Source organism: Oikopleura dioica, chromosome 2, assembly GCF_907165135.1.
Source record: "Oikopleura dioica chromosome 2, OKI2018_I68_1.0, whole genome shotgun sequence".
Lineage (NCBI taxonomy): Eukaryota > Metazoa > Chordata > Appendicularia > Copelata > Oikopleuridae > Oikopleura > Oikopleura dioica.
Genome location: NC_137292.1, coordinates 9,811,294 through 9,826,217, shown reverse-complemented (window position 1 = coordinate 9,826,217; position 14,924 = coordinate 9,811,294). Strand labels below are relative to the sequence as shown.

Sequence of the window (14,924 nt, the reverse complement as noted above, 5' to 3'; positions counted from 1 at the left end):
ATTATTGAGATTGTGTCTGGTTAGAAGTAAAAAATGTCAACAGCTCCAGCAAAACCCGCCTCGAAACAAGTTGCACCGCCAAATTACAAATGCGTATTGAGTTTGAAAGGCCATACGAAAGCGATTTCTTGGAAGGTGTTTATAAATTAGTATCGATAAAAATTTCTATAGAATTTTTTTTATAAAACACTTACAAGCGTTAAATTCTCAGAAGATGGCCTTTGGTTGGCCTCGGCAAGTGCTGATCGAACCATTAGAATTTGGAATGCGGTAAGAGAAGCCCCTCTCTATCAACATTCTAGCGTCGTTTAGTATGATGGAAATATAGAAGCGGTGATAGCTGGGCACAAGCTGGGAATTAGCGAAATCGCCTGGTCAAACGATTCGACCCTTTTGTGTTCTGCTTCAGACGACAAAACAGTCAAGATCTGGGACGTCGGTACAAGGAAATGTCTCAAAACTCTCAAGGCGAGTTTGGAAAGAAATACTCATTTGTGAGTGCTAAATTTAGGGTCATACAAACTACGTGTTATGCTGTGGCTTCAACCCACAAAGCTCGCTCATCGTCTCTGGCTCCTTTGACGAGTCCGTGCGAATTTGGGACGTAAAGACTGGCATGGCACTGAAGTGTCTTCCAGCTCACTCGGACCCGGTTTCAGCGGTACACTTTAACCGGGATGGCTCGCTCATCGTTTCTTCCAGGTAACGTCGTGTTCTCCCCAGTAGTCTTGGCTCTCCGCCAAGGAATTGCTAATTTTGATGAACAACATTTCGTAACTAATCACATCGTTTTTTAAGTTACGACGGACTCTGCCGTATTTGGTGCACTTCGACCGGCCAGTGTTTGAAAACATTAATTGACAATGATCCAACAAATCCACCTGTTAGGTAATCAATAATAAATTCATCCATATTTATTTTGATAAATCGAATTCTAGCTACGTAAAATTCTCACCAAACGGAAAGTACATTCTTGCGGCAACACTCGACAACACCCTGAAACTCTGGGACTACAGTAAAGGCCGCTGTTTGAAACAGTACTCGGGTCATCAGAATAAAAAGTATTGCATTTTCGCTAATTTTTCCGTCACGGGAGGAAAATGGATTGTTTCTGGATCAGAAGATAATAAGGAATGGCTTCGAAATGTAATTAATTTTTAAAATTTCGATCTGGCAACGCCCATTTAGGCACTTTGTTATCATGGGGCATTACCTTCAAAAGCTCATCGGTTTTTATGGCCGACTTAATAACCCTGTTTGAGCTTTGCGCCGGCTTTAATGAGCCTAGGCAGAAGACAATAATTACGAAACGCTCCAATAAGCCCGCGGTCGTTCAATAAAAATCCGCCGGAAAAGCGCTCAGAAGTACTGCGCTTGCCCGCGGCAGTATTCATTCTCCAACCCTTTCGCACTAGCCGGCTAGTCTGAAAATAACGAGCGTTCAACCAACGACTCATACTTTTTGAACTTTTTTCCGCCAATTTGGAACGAGATCGTTTGAGTTTTAAAACAATCAAATGTAAGTACATAAAGCAGTCACCAATTTTATGTTCACTATAAAAAAGGAGTCGTTATTACTTGAGATCAAAAAGATCAAAAGAATTAAGTCTAAAGATATTTTTAACGATTGTTCTTATCGATTCACGATCCGGATGTTTAAACGATCTTAAAGTTTTACTCATTTTATTGTTCTTTGCACCAATACTTAGTCACGAACTCTTCCGTTGTTCCTAGTAAAACTGAGCTTCGGTACTCATTGTTGTCTCCCAAAACAGTTGAGCGTTGTTGCCCGACACTAGGATAATTTACTAGCCATACAAAGGTCTATTTGTGGAACTTGCAAACAAAGGAGATCGTCCAAAAACTTGAAGGGCACGAGGATGTAGTGATCTGCACCGCAGTGCATCCCAATCAAAATATGATCGCTTCTGGCGGCCTCGAAGGAGATAAATTAGTAAAAATTTGGAAATCGGATAATTAGCCTTCTTTGCATTTGAATGCTAAAACAAACACTGCTATAACCCTGACCTAAAAACTTCTTGGCTCATTATTTGCCAGAAGATTCTTTTATGTATTTTTTAATATTTCGATTACAGTAACTGCTTGAGCAAACATATGTAAAATCCTATTTTTCCCTTCGTTTCTTTTCCAATCTTTTCTTTCGACATTGCTTTCATTAATTCTAGTGGTTTCTCACTGCCTTCTTAAAAATTTTAAGCTACAAAAGTATAATTTTGAAATTATCAAATTATCAGATGTTTTCATGTTAGTTTTTAGATGAAGGCAGTTATTCTTGTTGGAGGTTTTGGTACTCGGCTTCGGCCACTCACTTTGGACTGCCCAAAACCACTTGTTGATTTTTGCAACAAGCCGATGATGCTTCATCAGATCGAAGCTCTTGTCGCCGCTGGAGTCAACCACATCATCCTCGCTGTCAGGTTTGATATTCGTTTTTAACATCAGTTTGGTATTCTGCTCTTATAGCTACATGTCCGACATGTTGCAGGAAAAGCTTGGCCATCACGCTGACCGTCTTGGAATCAAAATTTCCTTCTCGCATGAAACAGTTCCGATGGACACTGCAGGTCCTCTCGCCCTCGCCCGAGACCTCATCAAAGAAGGAAACGATGGCAAGCCCTTTTTCGTCATGAACGCTGATGTCACTGCTGACTTTCCTTTCAAGAGCATGCTCGAGTTCCATCAGGTACACTTTGCGTTTAATCTCGTCTGATCAACAAAATAGAAACACGGTAAAGAAGGTACCATCGTCGTAACAAAGGTGGAGGAGCCATCGAAATACGGTGTCGTCGTCTACGACCGGGAATCGGGACTTATTGACCGCTTCGTGGAGAAGCCGCAAGTGTTTGTTTCGAACAGGATCAACGCTGGAATGTACATCTTCTCCGAAAAGATGCTCGATCGAATTCCAAACAAGGTTCGAGCCCCGTTAAGATTCCCAATTTTAACATTCTTCAGCCCACTTCTATGGAGCAGTACATCTTCCCGCAGCTCACTTCTGAGAAGCAACTTCACTGCCTCGAATTGGAGGGCTTCTGGATGGACGTTGGACAGCCGAAGGACTATCTTACTGGAATGTGCTTGAAGCTCAATTCCCTCAGACAAAACGTAAGAAACAGTCTTTTTTTCTTTTCCAACAGTGTTTTTCTAGTCCCCTGATCTTCTCGCCAGCGGGGATGGAATTGAAGGCAACGTCCTGGCCCACCCTTCTGTCAAAATCGGAACCGGTTGCAGAATCGGCCCCAATGTTGTTCTCGGACCTGGTGTCGTTGTTGAAGATGGAGTCAGAATCAAGGTATGCATTAGGGACAAAGAAAATCTCCAATTTTGTTTGTAGCGATCTACTGTGATGGACAACAGTAAAGTGAAGGCACACGCGTGGATGGAATCGACAATCGTCGGCTGGGAATCAACAGTCGGCTCCTGGACCAGACTGGAGAACGTCACCGTCCTCGGCAAGGACGTGAAAGTGCGCGACGAAATGTACCTCAACGGCGTCCGTGTCCTGCCGCACAAGTCGATCAAAGAGTCGGTTCCCGAGCCCGGCATCATCATGTAAATGCAAATTATCGCGACCTCCAACAACTATTCATTCTGGGGTGATTGTGACTCCAGACTCAAAGACTATCCCGCCTTCACCGGAGAAATGCCTTATTCTTCTGTTCTACCACATTATTCTTTATTTATCTTATACCTTACTATCTTCTTCTGACGGCCGTTCTGGGCAACTGTGTGCAATTCAAAAATACGTCCAATTAAAAAAATATATAAAAAAACGTAAATTTCCAAGTTTGAGTTCAATTTAAAATCGTTACACCCATTGTTACTATTTATCAGTTACAGTAACAATTACAGTAGTGCAATATTTATGAGTCAAAAAGTAGAAAGAACCCTGGTTCTTCGGAAAGTTATGTAATGATCTGTTTTGAAGTTTCTTCATGAGAATGAATCGGGTTTATTCCCAAGCTTGATAAGAAATGATGAGAGCTTGATGTCTGGAATGCCGCGAGATAAGAGCATAAATAGCGAGATGAAATTCAGAAATAATTATTTTCAAATAAAATTATAATAATTGTTGATTCGTTTTTCTTCAAGAACCGCTCAATATTCAGTATTCTTCACGACTATTTGTAAGTTCTTCAAAATTAGGATTACAAAATTAGTTGAAAATTGATATTTTTCAAATAAGAAATAACTAATTTACTGGCCAAAATTTGGTCACCAAATTCCACGTCAATTCAATTGGCTGTTTCTTGCTTATCGAATGCGTGAAGAAAAGTATAGTTACCCTGAATGCTTCCACATGAAATAATTAGTACTCCTGGAGCGCCGCTTCCACAGGGGGATGTAGCTCAGGGGTAGAGCGCTCGCTTCGCATGCGAGATGTCCTGGGTTCAATTCCCAGCATCTCCATATTTTTTCTAGCTTTTTTGCATAACTTTCGATTATTCTCGATTCATCTTTATCTTTCCCCGGGCATTCTGCTTTTAGAACCAACCCCTGCTTTTTACTTTTTCAGTTTAAAACTTTTCAAAAGTTCTAAATTACTCCCTTTGTTTTATTTTTATTTGTGAAATCAACGAAGAGAATATTTCATATTTTCCGTTTTCAGTCCCTTTTTCTTGCATTAGAGATTTTCTGTAGACTTGTAAATGAGCCTTTGTAGTACAGTATATTCATTCTAATAAATTAAATTCATTCGATTATCCTCCTTCACAGACGAGTTTAGAATGGCTTACAGCTCGATTCCAGAGATAAAGGAGTTTCACAAACGAATTTCGGAGAAATCGGAAGCACTTATCTCAAAGGTTTGTTTTTTTCTCTTTCATCCCTTCTAGACTGATTACGTAACAAAGCCGTGAAAGTTATTATGATGAAAGTTTTCGATTTTGTAAACAGATTTGGTTTTTAGGAATTCCCGTCGAAGGTCGCGCAATTGGACGAAATCTGCAACTCAGAGAAATGGTCGCTAGATCGGCTCAATCAAGTCCACAGTGCTGGAAACACTGCAGTAGTTGCTAATAGAATCGGAGAGGCTGGAGATGAGCCACCAACGAAGAGAACAAGAACGGAGAATGGACCATCAGGTTGATTATTTAAAAATTCTTTTTTTAGCATTATTTTAGTTGAGTTAAAGTCGAATGAAATCTTGTTGGAGTTGATTGACGAGTTGAAGCCCGAAGTCTCCAGTTTAATGGGTAAATCTACATTCATCCTTTCAGGATCGCTTTCAATCGGCTTTATTCAGAGCACTCGGCGAATATTCGAATCTGGATTACTCTCCTCGTTCCCAAAATCGAGGATGGAAACAACTTCGGCGTCTCTGTTCAAGAAGACACTCTCGCTGAATTAAGACAGGTCGAAGCTGAGTGCGCGCAGTATCTCGACCAGATCAGTCGATACTACTTGACGAGGTAGGACCCAGAGAGAATAGAGATGCTAAATACTTGTACCAGAGGGAAGATGTTGTCAAAGTGCGTCAAGTATCCGCAAATCGCCGATTACAAAAGATGCATCCAGGAGTTGGACACGAAGCAGTTCGTTTCGCTGCGATTTATGCTGTCCGAAATTAGAAATCATCATTGTTTTGGGGTTGAAAATCACAATTTGACGATGAATAATACGAATTCGAGTTGTTTATAAAGCATTTTTCAACCCTCTTCCTCAGTACCCTAGCTGACCTGATCAACAAAAATATCGAAAAGATAAAGAAACCTCGATCTTCAAACCACGCGCCTATGTACTGATGCTCCAACTCCGACTTCGACAACTGAAAGAACAGAAAAAAAATCTTCAAAAAGAAATCCCAAAAAACAACTCAAATTTTTCCTCCAACAACTTTGAAAGACTGAATCTTCCTTGGAGATACTGCCAGAGGAAAAATTAAATGAACAAAAGGGTTAAAAAAGCGCTGCTTTAGCGATTTCTTTCTTCACAAAAGGATTTCAGGGAGATATTTATAAATTGCGCTGAGGCGGCATTTCCACGATTTATGCTGGAAATTGGTGGACTCAGTGTTGCCTACCGGCGTATTGATTTCGTAGCGGCGGCTAATTTCGCTCGCCAGCGATTGATAAGTGTCGACATATTTCACCACAACAGTAATTTATAAATATAGATGTATTTTTCTTTTCCCCTTTGGCCAATGAAAATTTTTCATATTTGAGGGATGGGGGTAAATATAGAGAAATAATATGCAAAATAAAGATCGAACCACATTTTCTGTCCAGTGGACCGCGGCACTTATAAAAATCCAATTGGAAAATATTTTTATTTTCAAAAACATGCTGTAGCATTTTTGCTATAAATCACCATTCCTCCATTTGTCAGTTTTATGCGAGCACAGCGTTTCTCAAAAGATTACCGGAGAAATCGCAACGAGAAAGACCAGACATAAGACAGTAAAAATTAAGTACATCTTTTTGTTACCTTTGTTACAGCTTCAACTTTCTGGTAACTTTACTACCGGCAATAAAAAATGACAACAATGATTTATCTTAAAGAATGTCGAGAGAGTCGTGGAGCATGCTCAAACGTGCCGTAGCACGATTTGAACTTGATACCGGAATGTCGGTCGACATGCAGGCCACGATGAACGGAATCAAGCAGTTCTCCTACAGCACTCCTTCTCTGGAAGCAATGGTCAAAGGACAGCAAATGCGCCGGTAAGTAGTCAAGATACATATTGTCTATTCAGAACAATTTTAGTGGCAACATGCACGGGCTAGAAATCGGTGCGCAGTCAGTGCCAACTTGGGGCACTGAAAACATTCCCGAGAATCATTTGATTTCGACGAAATCGAAGGAAGCGGACATTGACTTTGTTAGGGTTTGAATGATGTTAGTATTATTATCAGAGCATTTTCGTCGATGTTTCTATTTTAATTTGTTTTGTCGATGTCAGATGACCCAATTAAGATGAGCCTTTGTCCGATGATGATCCCGTCGATGCTCTCGACATAGACGGGCTCGACATTGACGAGAACGAAGACGAGTTCGATGAAGAAGTATCCAAGCCCAGACAATTGGTAAGAGCATCCATTCTCTATCTTGCATTTCAATGAACAATTCAAGGCTGGAAAAGCCAACACCAGCAACCCATACGACAAAAACGACAACTTTGCCTCGTCAGCTCCAGTTTTGATCGGAACACCAAGCCGAGGAATTCGACGACATGAAGAAGATGAATTCGAGGGAGCTGAATCTTACTACGGATCTGCGCTCCACAAGTAAGATTCGAACTGTTTAGATTTGTCATCATTTATTAATGCCAAAGGCGGAAAATGGCTATTTTCTTTGTAAATGCTTCATTAGCCGCCTTTGATCGAAATTCTTGATGCAAAGAGATAAATTTTATGGCAGATACTATCTTGTTGTACACTTGTTGTATTAAGTGTAATTTTTCAGGGAGCATCTCCGTCAATCCTTGCAGAAAAACAACTGAGACGCCGACATGAAAAAATATGAAAATAAAAAACAAACAAAAACCTTCGACAAACTGGACAATCTAGCTAGAATATGCTAGCTCTGCCAATTACTGTATTTATCGAAGAACACAGCTAAAAATTGTTTATCGGTCTTGTTTTTTTTTCACCAGGAAATTTATGTTATAGCGTTTAACTTGTAGGATGTTTGATGTGCGATTTTTCACCAGGAAAAATTTGTAAGTGGAAGTGAGAGGAAGAACTAGGTGGAGCCATGAATGTTACAGAAAAGTAATGATTGCGGTGCAGGAAGTGAGCAAGAGAAAGGTTGTTTCGAAAATTTCGAGGAAGATCGTATTCGGGGAATTTCTCTCAGGAGATCGGAGCTTTTTCGTCGTCGAACATCATGTCTCTGTGCATGATATACTCTGCATTTCCCTGTTCTAACTCTTCAGCAACTTCCTCGGTTGTCAAAGGCCGATGGGAAATGGTCTCGTTGCTGTCATCCGTTTGATCTTGGGATTCTGAAGGATATTCGGGATCGTGGTCAGACATTATTTTTCTGTTTTAGTGGGCAAATTGGTTTAAGTTCTGGTTTGAGAGGCACTGGAGCGCAGGCTTTATACTGGAGGTCATCTTTATCGCCATCATCTCTGGTGACGCAACTTTTTGTTTCCTGAAATATACGACCTCGCCGATTCGGTGCATTTTGTGAACCGCAATAAGTGAAGTTCTTGAACGTCCCGGTGCTTCATTGTGATATATAAGGTCTTGTCACAACGATGGGTGGGCACTGAACTTTGGTGCAGCACTGTTAATCCGAGTTTCCACAGTGGATAACTGCATTGGACCTGTGAAATTTGTTCATACTCAATCTTTAAAACTCAACTTAACGAATCATTGACTTCTGATTACTCGTTAAGATTCTTGGTTTTCGGATGTCGCTTGAAATCAAATTCCAAGAATCGACCAAGAAATCGGACCCAAGAGCCGACCAGATTCTGACCGGCTTCGAGGAGAACGACGATCCAATTCTGATTCCAGATGATGAACCAGATCCAGCTTCGCTTGGATTGCCAGTATCCTTTGATTCAAGTAAAACGTCAAAAATAACGTCGAAGAGCCTAGAATCCCGACAGAGAGGGCCACAGGACAAGAATCGGAGATTCAACATCACCGGTGGTAAAGACTGTTAGAATCTTACTTCGACCAACTTTTTTGTAAAAATTATTTAGGCAACCGCAATTTCAAATGCGTTCTCTCAATGTGGCAAAGTCGAAGAATAGAAACACATCCCAAACCAGCGAAATTTCAAACGACCCTAATTGACCCAAGCCCTCAAAATAGACAATACCGTTGTCGACTGACACTGCCAACATTGGACAATTACGATAAATCTTATGTGCATTCCCTTCGATGGGCAGCGGAGAACTTTGCCGGCAAAGATTGCTTGGATCATATTGTCAAGAAACGGATATTAACTTCAGTCTACGAGACATGAAATTTAATGAATTCGGTTCTAGATAAAATGATTTATCCGATTGTAGCTCGGTAAAATGGAGCCACTCGAAGAAGAGTCCTATTACGAGTTTCGCGATTCCTACGATATTGTGATGGAAGCTGAGCAGAAAGAGTCTGAGCAGCCAAAGAAAGAAGCTCGGAAGCGGGGAAACAGAGGTGGAAAAGGAAGATCGGAAGAAGAAAGAAAACGTCATCGCGAAGAAACAAAACGCAGGGAACAAGAAGACAAACGACGAGACAGAGGTAAACGATTTCGTAGTGATAAGTAGTGGTAATCGATAAATATAAGCACTATCAACAAATATACTGGTGATACACATAGAGTGTTCGTTTAGGTAAAGGGTGGCCAGCTGATCGCACTGATAGCTGGGGTCGCGGCAATCAGTCTGCTCTCACCACACCTTCTTCCTACCACGCAAGCAGAGGTAATGTTACGTACGGAGGGACAGTTACTGGTGTGACAAGAGGACTACCAAGCGGAAACGGTGGATACAGACCTCCATCGCAAGTGTCTGGCTGGGCGCCAGAACCCCCACCATCCAAAGTCTTCGAATTACCGAGTGGAAATAGCAACGCTCCCTTGCCTAAGTCCAAAGTCTATCAAATGCCTGAGTATCAATGGGCAGGAGCCCCAGGCGTCACTTCCTGGCAGTCTCAGTCAAAGCCGATTCTTTACCCGCCACCGAACTGGTGCAAAGAAGAAGTTAAAACGATGATTCTGCCGATGAAAATTGAAATGACAGCGCTCTTTGACCAACCATGGTTTCTTGAAATGACAGGCGATGCGCAACGATCTGCCTGGTACGCAAAGGTATTGATATTTAAAGCGTTCTTGGGATCAAATATAAATTATAGCGATCAGAGATGGAAATGAAGTACGCAGATCAACTTCAGGAAGCGAAAGAAGAAGCAGATCGCAGAATGTTAGAACAGACAAAGAGCCTGATCAATGTTATCAAAAAGACCAAAGAAAAGACTGGCTACTCCGATACCGTGAAAGCTAGAATCAAGAATTTCAACTGGAAAGACTTGTCTTGCTACACAGAAGAGGAGCTTTCATGCAAGCATGAAGAATTGGAGGAAGATATCGAAAAGTACTAATGGTTTCACAAATCAAATTTAATGTTTTTATTATTTGGCATTCTTTTATTACAGTTATTAAGCTTTTCTTATGCTTGTTCATTTGTCTTCACCCGTTTTCAGTAATTTTGACAGGTGCTCACTGAAGTTAAGCCCGGTCATAACGGGCCGGTATATACTGAGGATAGATCTAAGCATCCGAAAGCTTTACTGAAATAAACGAAGACCAAATCATATTCATGGATGTCAAATACCGAAAGATAATATATTTATTTGACAATAAATTTTTGCTTTAGAAATAAAGAACAATTCACAGCGTGGCAAAATCAATGTCGACAGTGGGAGACCCAAATGCGTGGAAAGTCCTTCGTTTCTCAAGCTCAAATCCAGAAGATCGAAGAAACGAAGAAAGAGTGGCGTGGAATGGCTCAAAAGTTCAACCAAGTAGAATCGAAAATGCGCGCTCAAATGAACATCTTGGCGACGGAGATCGAGTTTCGCAACGCCCCCAAGAAGCCCGATTTCTTCGATAGCGATATTTTCCAGCGTCCAGTCAGTCCAACTCCGGAGCCAAAGCGATACACTCCAGCTCCTTCTCCACCACCTCCAGAAGTGCCGTCTTTTACTGGAATGCCGACTGATGATTTGGAAATTGTTGACGACTTACCGAAACCGCCTTCTCGCTATTCCTACGACCAAAAACCTGGTTACGATATGTTCGATTCAAGGGAGGACGAGTGGGACTCTCGAAACCGTTATCGAGATGAAGACCCTTCGATGGAGCCTTACGGATCATCAGGCGCTTCCTCGTCACGCGTTTATGACTATTCGTCCGAACGAAGCTCCCGATACGATCCGTACGAACCCACAACTCAGGAATCATGGAATCCACCTCCAAGAAATGATGACGATTGGAACCCACCTAGTGAAGACCCTTATAGATACTCAAGAAAGAAATCAGACGATGAATACGCATTTAATCAACGGTAATTAAAAAAATTAAGGTTTTTGATGCTCGAAAAACGGGCTGTCAAGTGACAATTATGTTGATAAATGAACATGACTTGACCTGAGCGTAGAAATACCACTTGCGTCTCTTGAAACATCTAATGAGGTTGCCCGAAAGTGGTATTTCAAGTGCAATCATATGTTAAATAGATATTAATCGGGCTCTGTGCCCGGTGCGGAGTTCCAAATTCACCCTTTCGCCTTCCTCCAAGGGTGAGGTGAAAAATTTTCGCCCAGGTCTCTCCTCTGGGTGAACTTAGGCGAAAGCCGATTTTCAAAAATTTTGGGTGAATTCGGAACTCTGGCCTGGTACATTGTCTGACCAAAGTAAGTATCCCTCGAGATCATTTAGTACAGTGGCCTTTATGTGTCTTATTTTTGTGGATGGGTATATGGAGTGAAATTTGAAGTTATACGACAGGTTGAGATAGAGTTTATAAGTTTGGTTAAATTTTATCACCCTTTTTGTAAGCTCTATTTCAAGCTTTTGACTTTGATCCCCAAGAAGGACATAGATACGTCAGAATTGATTGAGAATCTTCACAAATTTGATAAGATTACTAGTCAGGGCTGACCAGGAGCGGTTTCTTCCGCGCGTCACCGGCGCCACTTAGACTCTAAGTTAGAGCGCGTATCTGGCCTCCCATGTATGTACTGAGCGATACGCGCTTATCAAATCTCATTCTCAACACGTTACGATGTGAAGTAGTTTCCCGTGACATCAGATTCTGATGAACAGCAGCCAGATTTACTTTTTCTCAAGTATATTCTAGGGCACAAGTTTACGATTACGATTCTCGACCGAAATCGCCCGGCGCGGATAGATGGGGCTTGCCCCCATCTAGAAGCCCTCCGCGGTCGTCTTCTTATGATGCCAGAGGTGTTGAGAGTGGCTGGCGTTCGCCACCTCTCAGTACTGCAGGCAGCCGTGATTATGGCGAAAAAGCAGCCGAGAAGGCATCCGATAGGATGCCTTTGATGCCCCAGCGTCGCCGATAAAGTTCTTACTTGATTCTTGAGATTATTTTATTTTCTCATACGGTATTAATTGAAATAAACGTCTAGTTAACTCATGTTAAATAGTCATTATAAAGAAGAGCTTTTGAAATAAATTTTCATATGTTCTCTTCGGCTTTTTCTTTCTTTTATTTTGGCAGGTTAAAATCTACAGTAACATTCAGATCTACTCATCGTTAGCTCATAACTGCAAGTGTCGGAGTTTCGTTGAAGCTCCTCACAAACGGTTTGGGCATTTTACATCGGAGACAAGGTATCCTTTCTTCCTCTCTTTGTTGATCAGGCAAAGTTACTATTTCGTACTCGAGATCGCAAAAAGAGCAATTGGCGCTTAGAATGGACCCATTTCCAAACTCCATTTCTCCGGTTTCATTCTTGGCATCGTTTTAAGGATATAGCCGTTCTCAAGGCACTTTCGTAGCGCCAAAAGGGGACGATAAAATTTTTTCATTTCAAAAGGAACCCTACCTAAAATTGCCTAAGAAACCCGATTCTAGTGTTCTTTTTAATTTTTTAATGGAAAAATTTCTCTCTAGAGCAATTTTAAATCTTACGATCACTTTTTCTCGAGAATTTTCCATTAAATCGGTCGAGTTTTTTTGATAAATTAAAAATTTGGACCTTTCTCTACATTCCTAGGGCTTAAATTTTAATAGATTCAAATTATTTATGGTTCTAGAGCCATTTTTATGAGGCTTACTTGAGTAAGCCGAAGCGTCAGACAGCGCTCTGGTTTGCTGCGCTGGGCGCCCTCCTCCATCGCGCGGTGAGGCGGGCATGTGAAAGAGCGCGCTGATTGGTCAATCGCCCTGAACGCAGCATTTATGAAAAAGAAAAGCCAAAAAGAAGAAGACGCTAGAATGAAAATTTGCTCGGGTTTTGAAATTTTGAGGCCCTAGGAAGATAGATTAGCAGTTATTTATAATAAAACACGGTTTAGTTTTAGCGATTTAATTGAAAAATTTCGAGAAAAAATGATCGTAAGATTTCAAATCGCTCCAGAGAGAAATTTTCTTTGAAAAAAATTTTTAAAAACATCAGAATCGAATTCTAGACATAATTTTAGGTAGGACCTGTCTTGAAATGAAAAAAATTTATCGCTCCATTTCGGCGCTACGAAAGTGCCTTGAGAACGGCTATATCCTTAATGGAGAAATATTGAGAAAAACTCACCGATAATAAGGTTTTATTCAAGAAGTAGCACAAGGTATCCATGTTGGAATTTTGAAGGCATCTTTGGATTTCGTAAAATGTCGAATTGATCCTCTTCATTGGAAGAACAAAGTCAACGATTGAAGGAAGCATTTCTTCTTTGAAAGAAACGCTGGTGATGACCTTCGCCAGCTCTGGTTCAAACTCTGAGTCGTCCATGATTGGAAACCAGTTGATGACGGCGACCCCTTTGTCACAAACCTTATGGACGATCGTAGACTTTTTGAATCCAACGCAAAGTGTGGTGGAATGCGGCGAAAAGGCAGTGGAAACAATCCTCGAGTCCACCGGCTTTTCAACTTGCTTTAGCGCGCCAAAATTTTGAAGATAACCTTGACCAGTCAGTTCCACTGTAGTAATAAGTCCGTCCTGGGAGACCGCAGTGCATCTCACTAAAAAGTTTCCTTTACGATCAACCAATAGATTCAAAAAGAATGGCCAGTACGGGGATCGAACCCGCGACATTCGCGTTATTAGCACGACGCTCTAACCAACTGAGCTAACCGGCCTTGAACGGGGTAGGATTTCTCTCGCTAATATTGGATAGCTTTTCCACAGGACAAAGGATCTAAGATTTACCTGTCCCGCTAATTAGCTTTGCATCTATTCTCATGAATCCCAATGTATTCGTTGAACTAATTTTAGAATAAGAGTTCTTATTGATGAGAATATCGTCCCCATTTATGTCGACCATGAAGCTTTCAATCAAGTTTATTCGTCCAGCGAAAATCCTTAGTTTTTCATTCCTATCAAGCACTGACGATACACAGTGTGTCTCATAATCGGAGAATTTCGCACTCGAGCACAGTTTCAGTCCGTTTCCAGAAGATTCCAGGAGATAGACCTCGCCATCAGATGACCAGACCAAATAAAGTGGAATCGAGCTCATGGCTTTTACTCGAGCAATTCCCTTGCGATCGGGTTTTTATAATTTGCTAATATAAGTTTCAAATGATCAAAACGTTCAGAATGATTGAACAAAAACCCTGTCCTTTGGAATAACTCCATCTTTCCCAGTGATCAAAAGCAGGCAATTCTTCACAGTAACATGATATGTAGTTATATTAACCCCTACTTCAAAGACCGAGCCATCTTGAAAGAGCATAATTACACTCAATTCACCATCGTTACAAGCATTTAAAAAGCTAAATAAAAATATGTTTAAAGTTCTAATTCCGTGTCTCACCAGAAGTCAATCAAGTTGAGGGAGCTGATCAAGGCATAAAATTGCATCCCAGCATTGTCGATGTCGGGATCCTTGAAATCGTAGCTGTCAGCTTGGGTATGAATGTTTGGATTGTACATTTCGTACTCGGCAATTTTCTTCTTGCGAACAACTTCTGTCAATTCCGCCATGACATCCCAATATGGAGGATTTGCTTCACAAAATCTATAGCAGAGGAGACGATGATCTTTTGTCTGGACAAACATGATAGAGCCTCCAATCGGTGGGGAAGAAGATGGATGATCCGGCCAGAATTTTACTGTTTGAGGAAAGTTAATCGAGTCGATCTGCAATGTCGGATTTGCCTGGAGCTCCTTTGTTTTCGCCATTGTCTTCAACCGCTCAAGCTTGATTTGATGAAAGAAGAATGACGGATCGTAGATTGCCTTAAGATTGAAATCAACAAGGAGAACACTTGA

At 41.2% G+C, this 14,924-nt stretch overlaps 8 protein-coding genes and 2 non-coding genes across 12 annotated transcripts in view; 6 read left to right on the top strand and 4 right to left on the bottom strand.

Moving 5' to 3' along the window:
* LOC145700647 (uncharacterized) overlaps window positions 1-2,248 on the top strand; it is a 52,396-nt gene extending 50,148 nt beyond the window's left edge. The window contains exons 2-8 of the mRNA XM_081777959.1: window positions 1-131; window positions 198-270; window positions 313-468; window positions 512-702; window positions 799-888; window positions 939-1,132; window positions 1,824-2,248. Coding sequence (XP_081634085.1) covers window positions 34-131; window positions 198-270; window positions 313-468; window positions 512-702; window positions 799-888; window positions 939-1,132; window positions 1,824-1,981 — 960 coding nt within the window. The 5' untranslated portion in view covers window positions 1-33 and the 3' untranslated portion in view covers window positions 1,982-2,248. The remainder of the gene's footprint in view (window positions 132-197; window positions 271-312; window positions 469-511; window positions 703-798; window positions 889-938; window positions 1,133-1,823) is intronic.
* The window catches only part of LOC145700655 (sperm flagellar protein 1-like), a 54,280-nt gene that overhangs the window by 21,663 nt on the left and 17,693 nt on the right, over window positions 1-14,924 (bottom strand). The gene's annotated exons all lie outside the window — the stretch shown is intronic.
* Window positions 1,382-4,104, top strand: LOC145700642 (mannose-1-phosphate guanylyltransferase catalytic subunit beta-like). The gene is made up of 7 exons (XM_081777954.1): window positions 1,382-1,519; window positions 2,278-2,438; window positions 2,485-2,704; window positions 2,744-2,935; window positions 2,977-3,126; window positions 3,170-3,313; window positions 3,356-4,104. Exons 2-7 carry the CDS (start codon window positions 2,278-2,280, stop codon window positions 3,575-3,577), a joined length of 1,089 nt encoding a protein of 362 aa, XP_081634080.1. The 5' UTR covers window positions 1,382-1,519; the 3' UTR covers window positions 3,578-4,104.
* On the top strand, window positions 4,360-4,431 carry TRNAA-CGC (transfer RNA alanine (anticodon CGC)). Its single transcript has one exon. It is a non-coding gene; the product is annotated as a tRNA-Ala (tRNA).
* LOC145700657 (proteasome activator complex subunit 3-like) lies at window positions 4,748-5,932 on the top strand. Its single transcript, XM_081777974.1, has 6 exons — window positions 4,748-4,826; window positions 4,931-5,105; window positions 5,145-5,216; window positions 5,267-5,432; window positions 5,475-5,604; window positions 5,688-5,932. The coding sequence occupies exons 1-6, from the start codon at window positions 4,749-4,751 to the stop codon at window positions 5,763-5,765; spliced, it is 699 nt and encodes a 232-aa protein (XP_081634100.1). The 5' UTR covers window position 4,748; the 3' UTR covers window positions 5,766-5,932.
* On the top strand, window positions 6,492-7,591 carry LOC145696725 (uncharacterized). Of its 2 annotated transcripts, none has more exons than XM_081773808.1 (5): window positions 6,492-6,683; window positions 6,727-6,842; window positions 6,937-7,046; window positions 7,093-7,247; window positions 7,426-7,591. In XM_081773808.1, the coding sequence occupies exons 1-5, from the start codon at window positions 6,523-6,525 to the stop codon at window positions 7,460-7,462; spliced, it is 579 nt and encodes a 192-aa protein (XP_081629934.1). In that variant the 5' UTR covers window positions 6,492-6,522; the 3' UTR covers window positions 7,463-7,591. The 2 variants fall into 2 exon arrangements, with proteins under 2 accessions (XP_081629934.1, XP_081629933.1); XM_081773807.1 differs by having other exon boundaries at window positions 6,727-6,847; window positions 6,942-7,046.
* Window positions 8,370-12,139, top strand: LOC145700622 (uncharacterized). Of its 2 annotated transcripts, none has more exons than XM_081777923.1 (7): window positions 8,370-8,624; window positions 8,678-8,910; window positions 8,990-9,206; window positions 9,299-9,774; window positions 9,819-10,057; window positions 10,340-11,029; window positions 11,825-12,139. In XM_081777923.1, the coding sequence occupies exons 1-7, from the start codon at window positions 8,381-8,383 to the stop codon at window positions 12,048-12,050; spliced, it is 2,325 nt and encodes a 774-aa protein (XP_081634049.1). In that variant the 5' UTR covers window positions 8,370-8,380; the 3' UTR covers window positions 12,051-12,139. The 2 variants fall into 2 exon arrangements, with proteins under 2 accessions (XP_081634049.1, XP_081634048.1); XM_081777922.1 differs by having other exon boundaries at window positions 8,370-8,633.
* Window positions 12,189-14,187, bottom strand: LOC145700650 (uncharacterized). Its single transcript, XM_081777964.1, has 3 exons — window positions 13,860-14,187; window positions 13,242-13,672; window positions 12,189-12,442 (listed from the first exon to the last, which is right to left on the bottom strand). Exons 1-3 carry the CDS (start codon window positions 14,167-14,169, stop codon window positions 12,245-12,247), a joined length of 939 nt encoding a protein of 312 aa, XP_081634090.1. The 5' UTR covers window positions 14,170-14,187; the 3' UTR covers window positions 12,189-12,244.
* Window positions 13,716-13,789, bottom strand: TRNAI-AAU (transfer RNA isoleucine (anticodon AAU)). The gene has a single exon. It is a non-coding gene; the product is annotated as a tRNA-Ile (tRNA).
* On the bottom strand, window positions 14,245-14,888 carry LOC145700709 (uncharacterized). Its single transcript, XM_081778034.1, has 2 exons — window positions 14,467-14,888; window positions 14,245-14,425 (listed from the first exon to the last, which is right to left on the bottom strand). The coding sequence occupies exons 1-2, from the start codon at window positions 14,832-14,834 to the stop codon at window positions 14,245-14,247; spliced, it is 549 nt and encodes a 182-aa protein (XP_081634160.1). The 5' UTR covers window positions 14,835-14,888.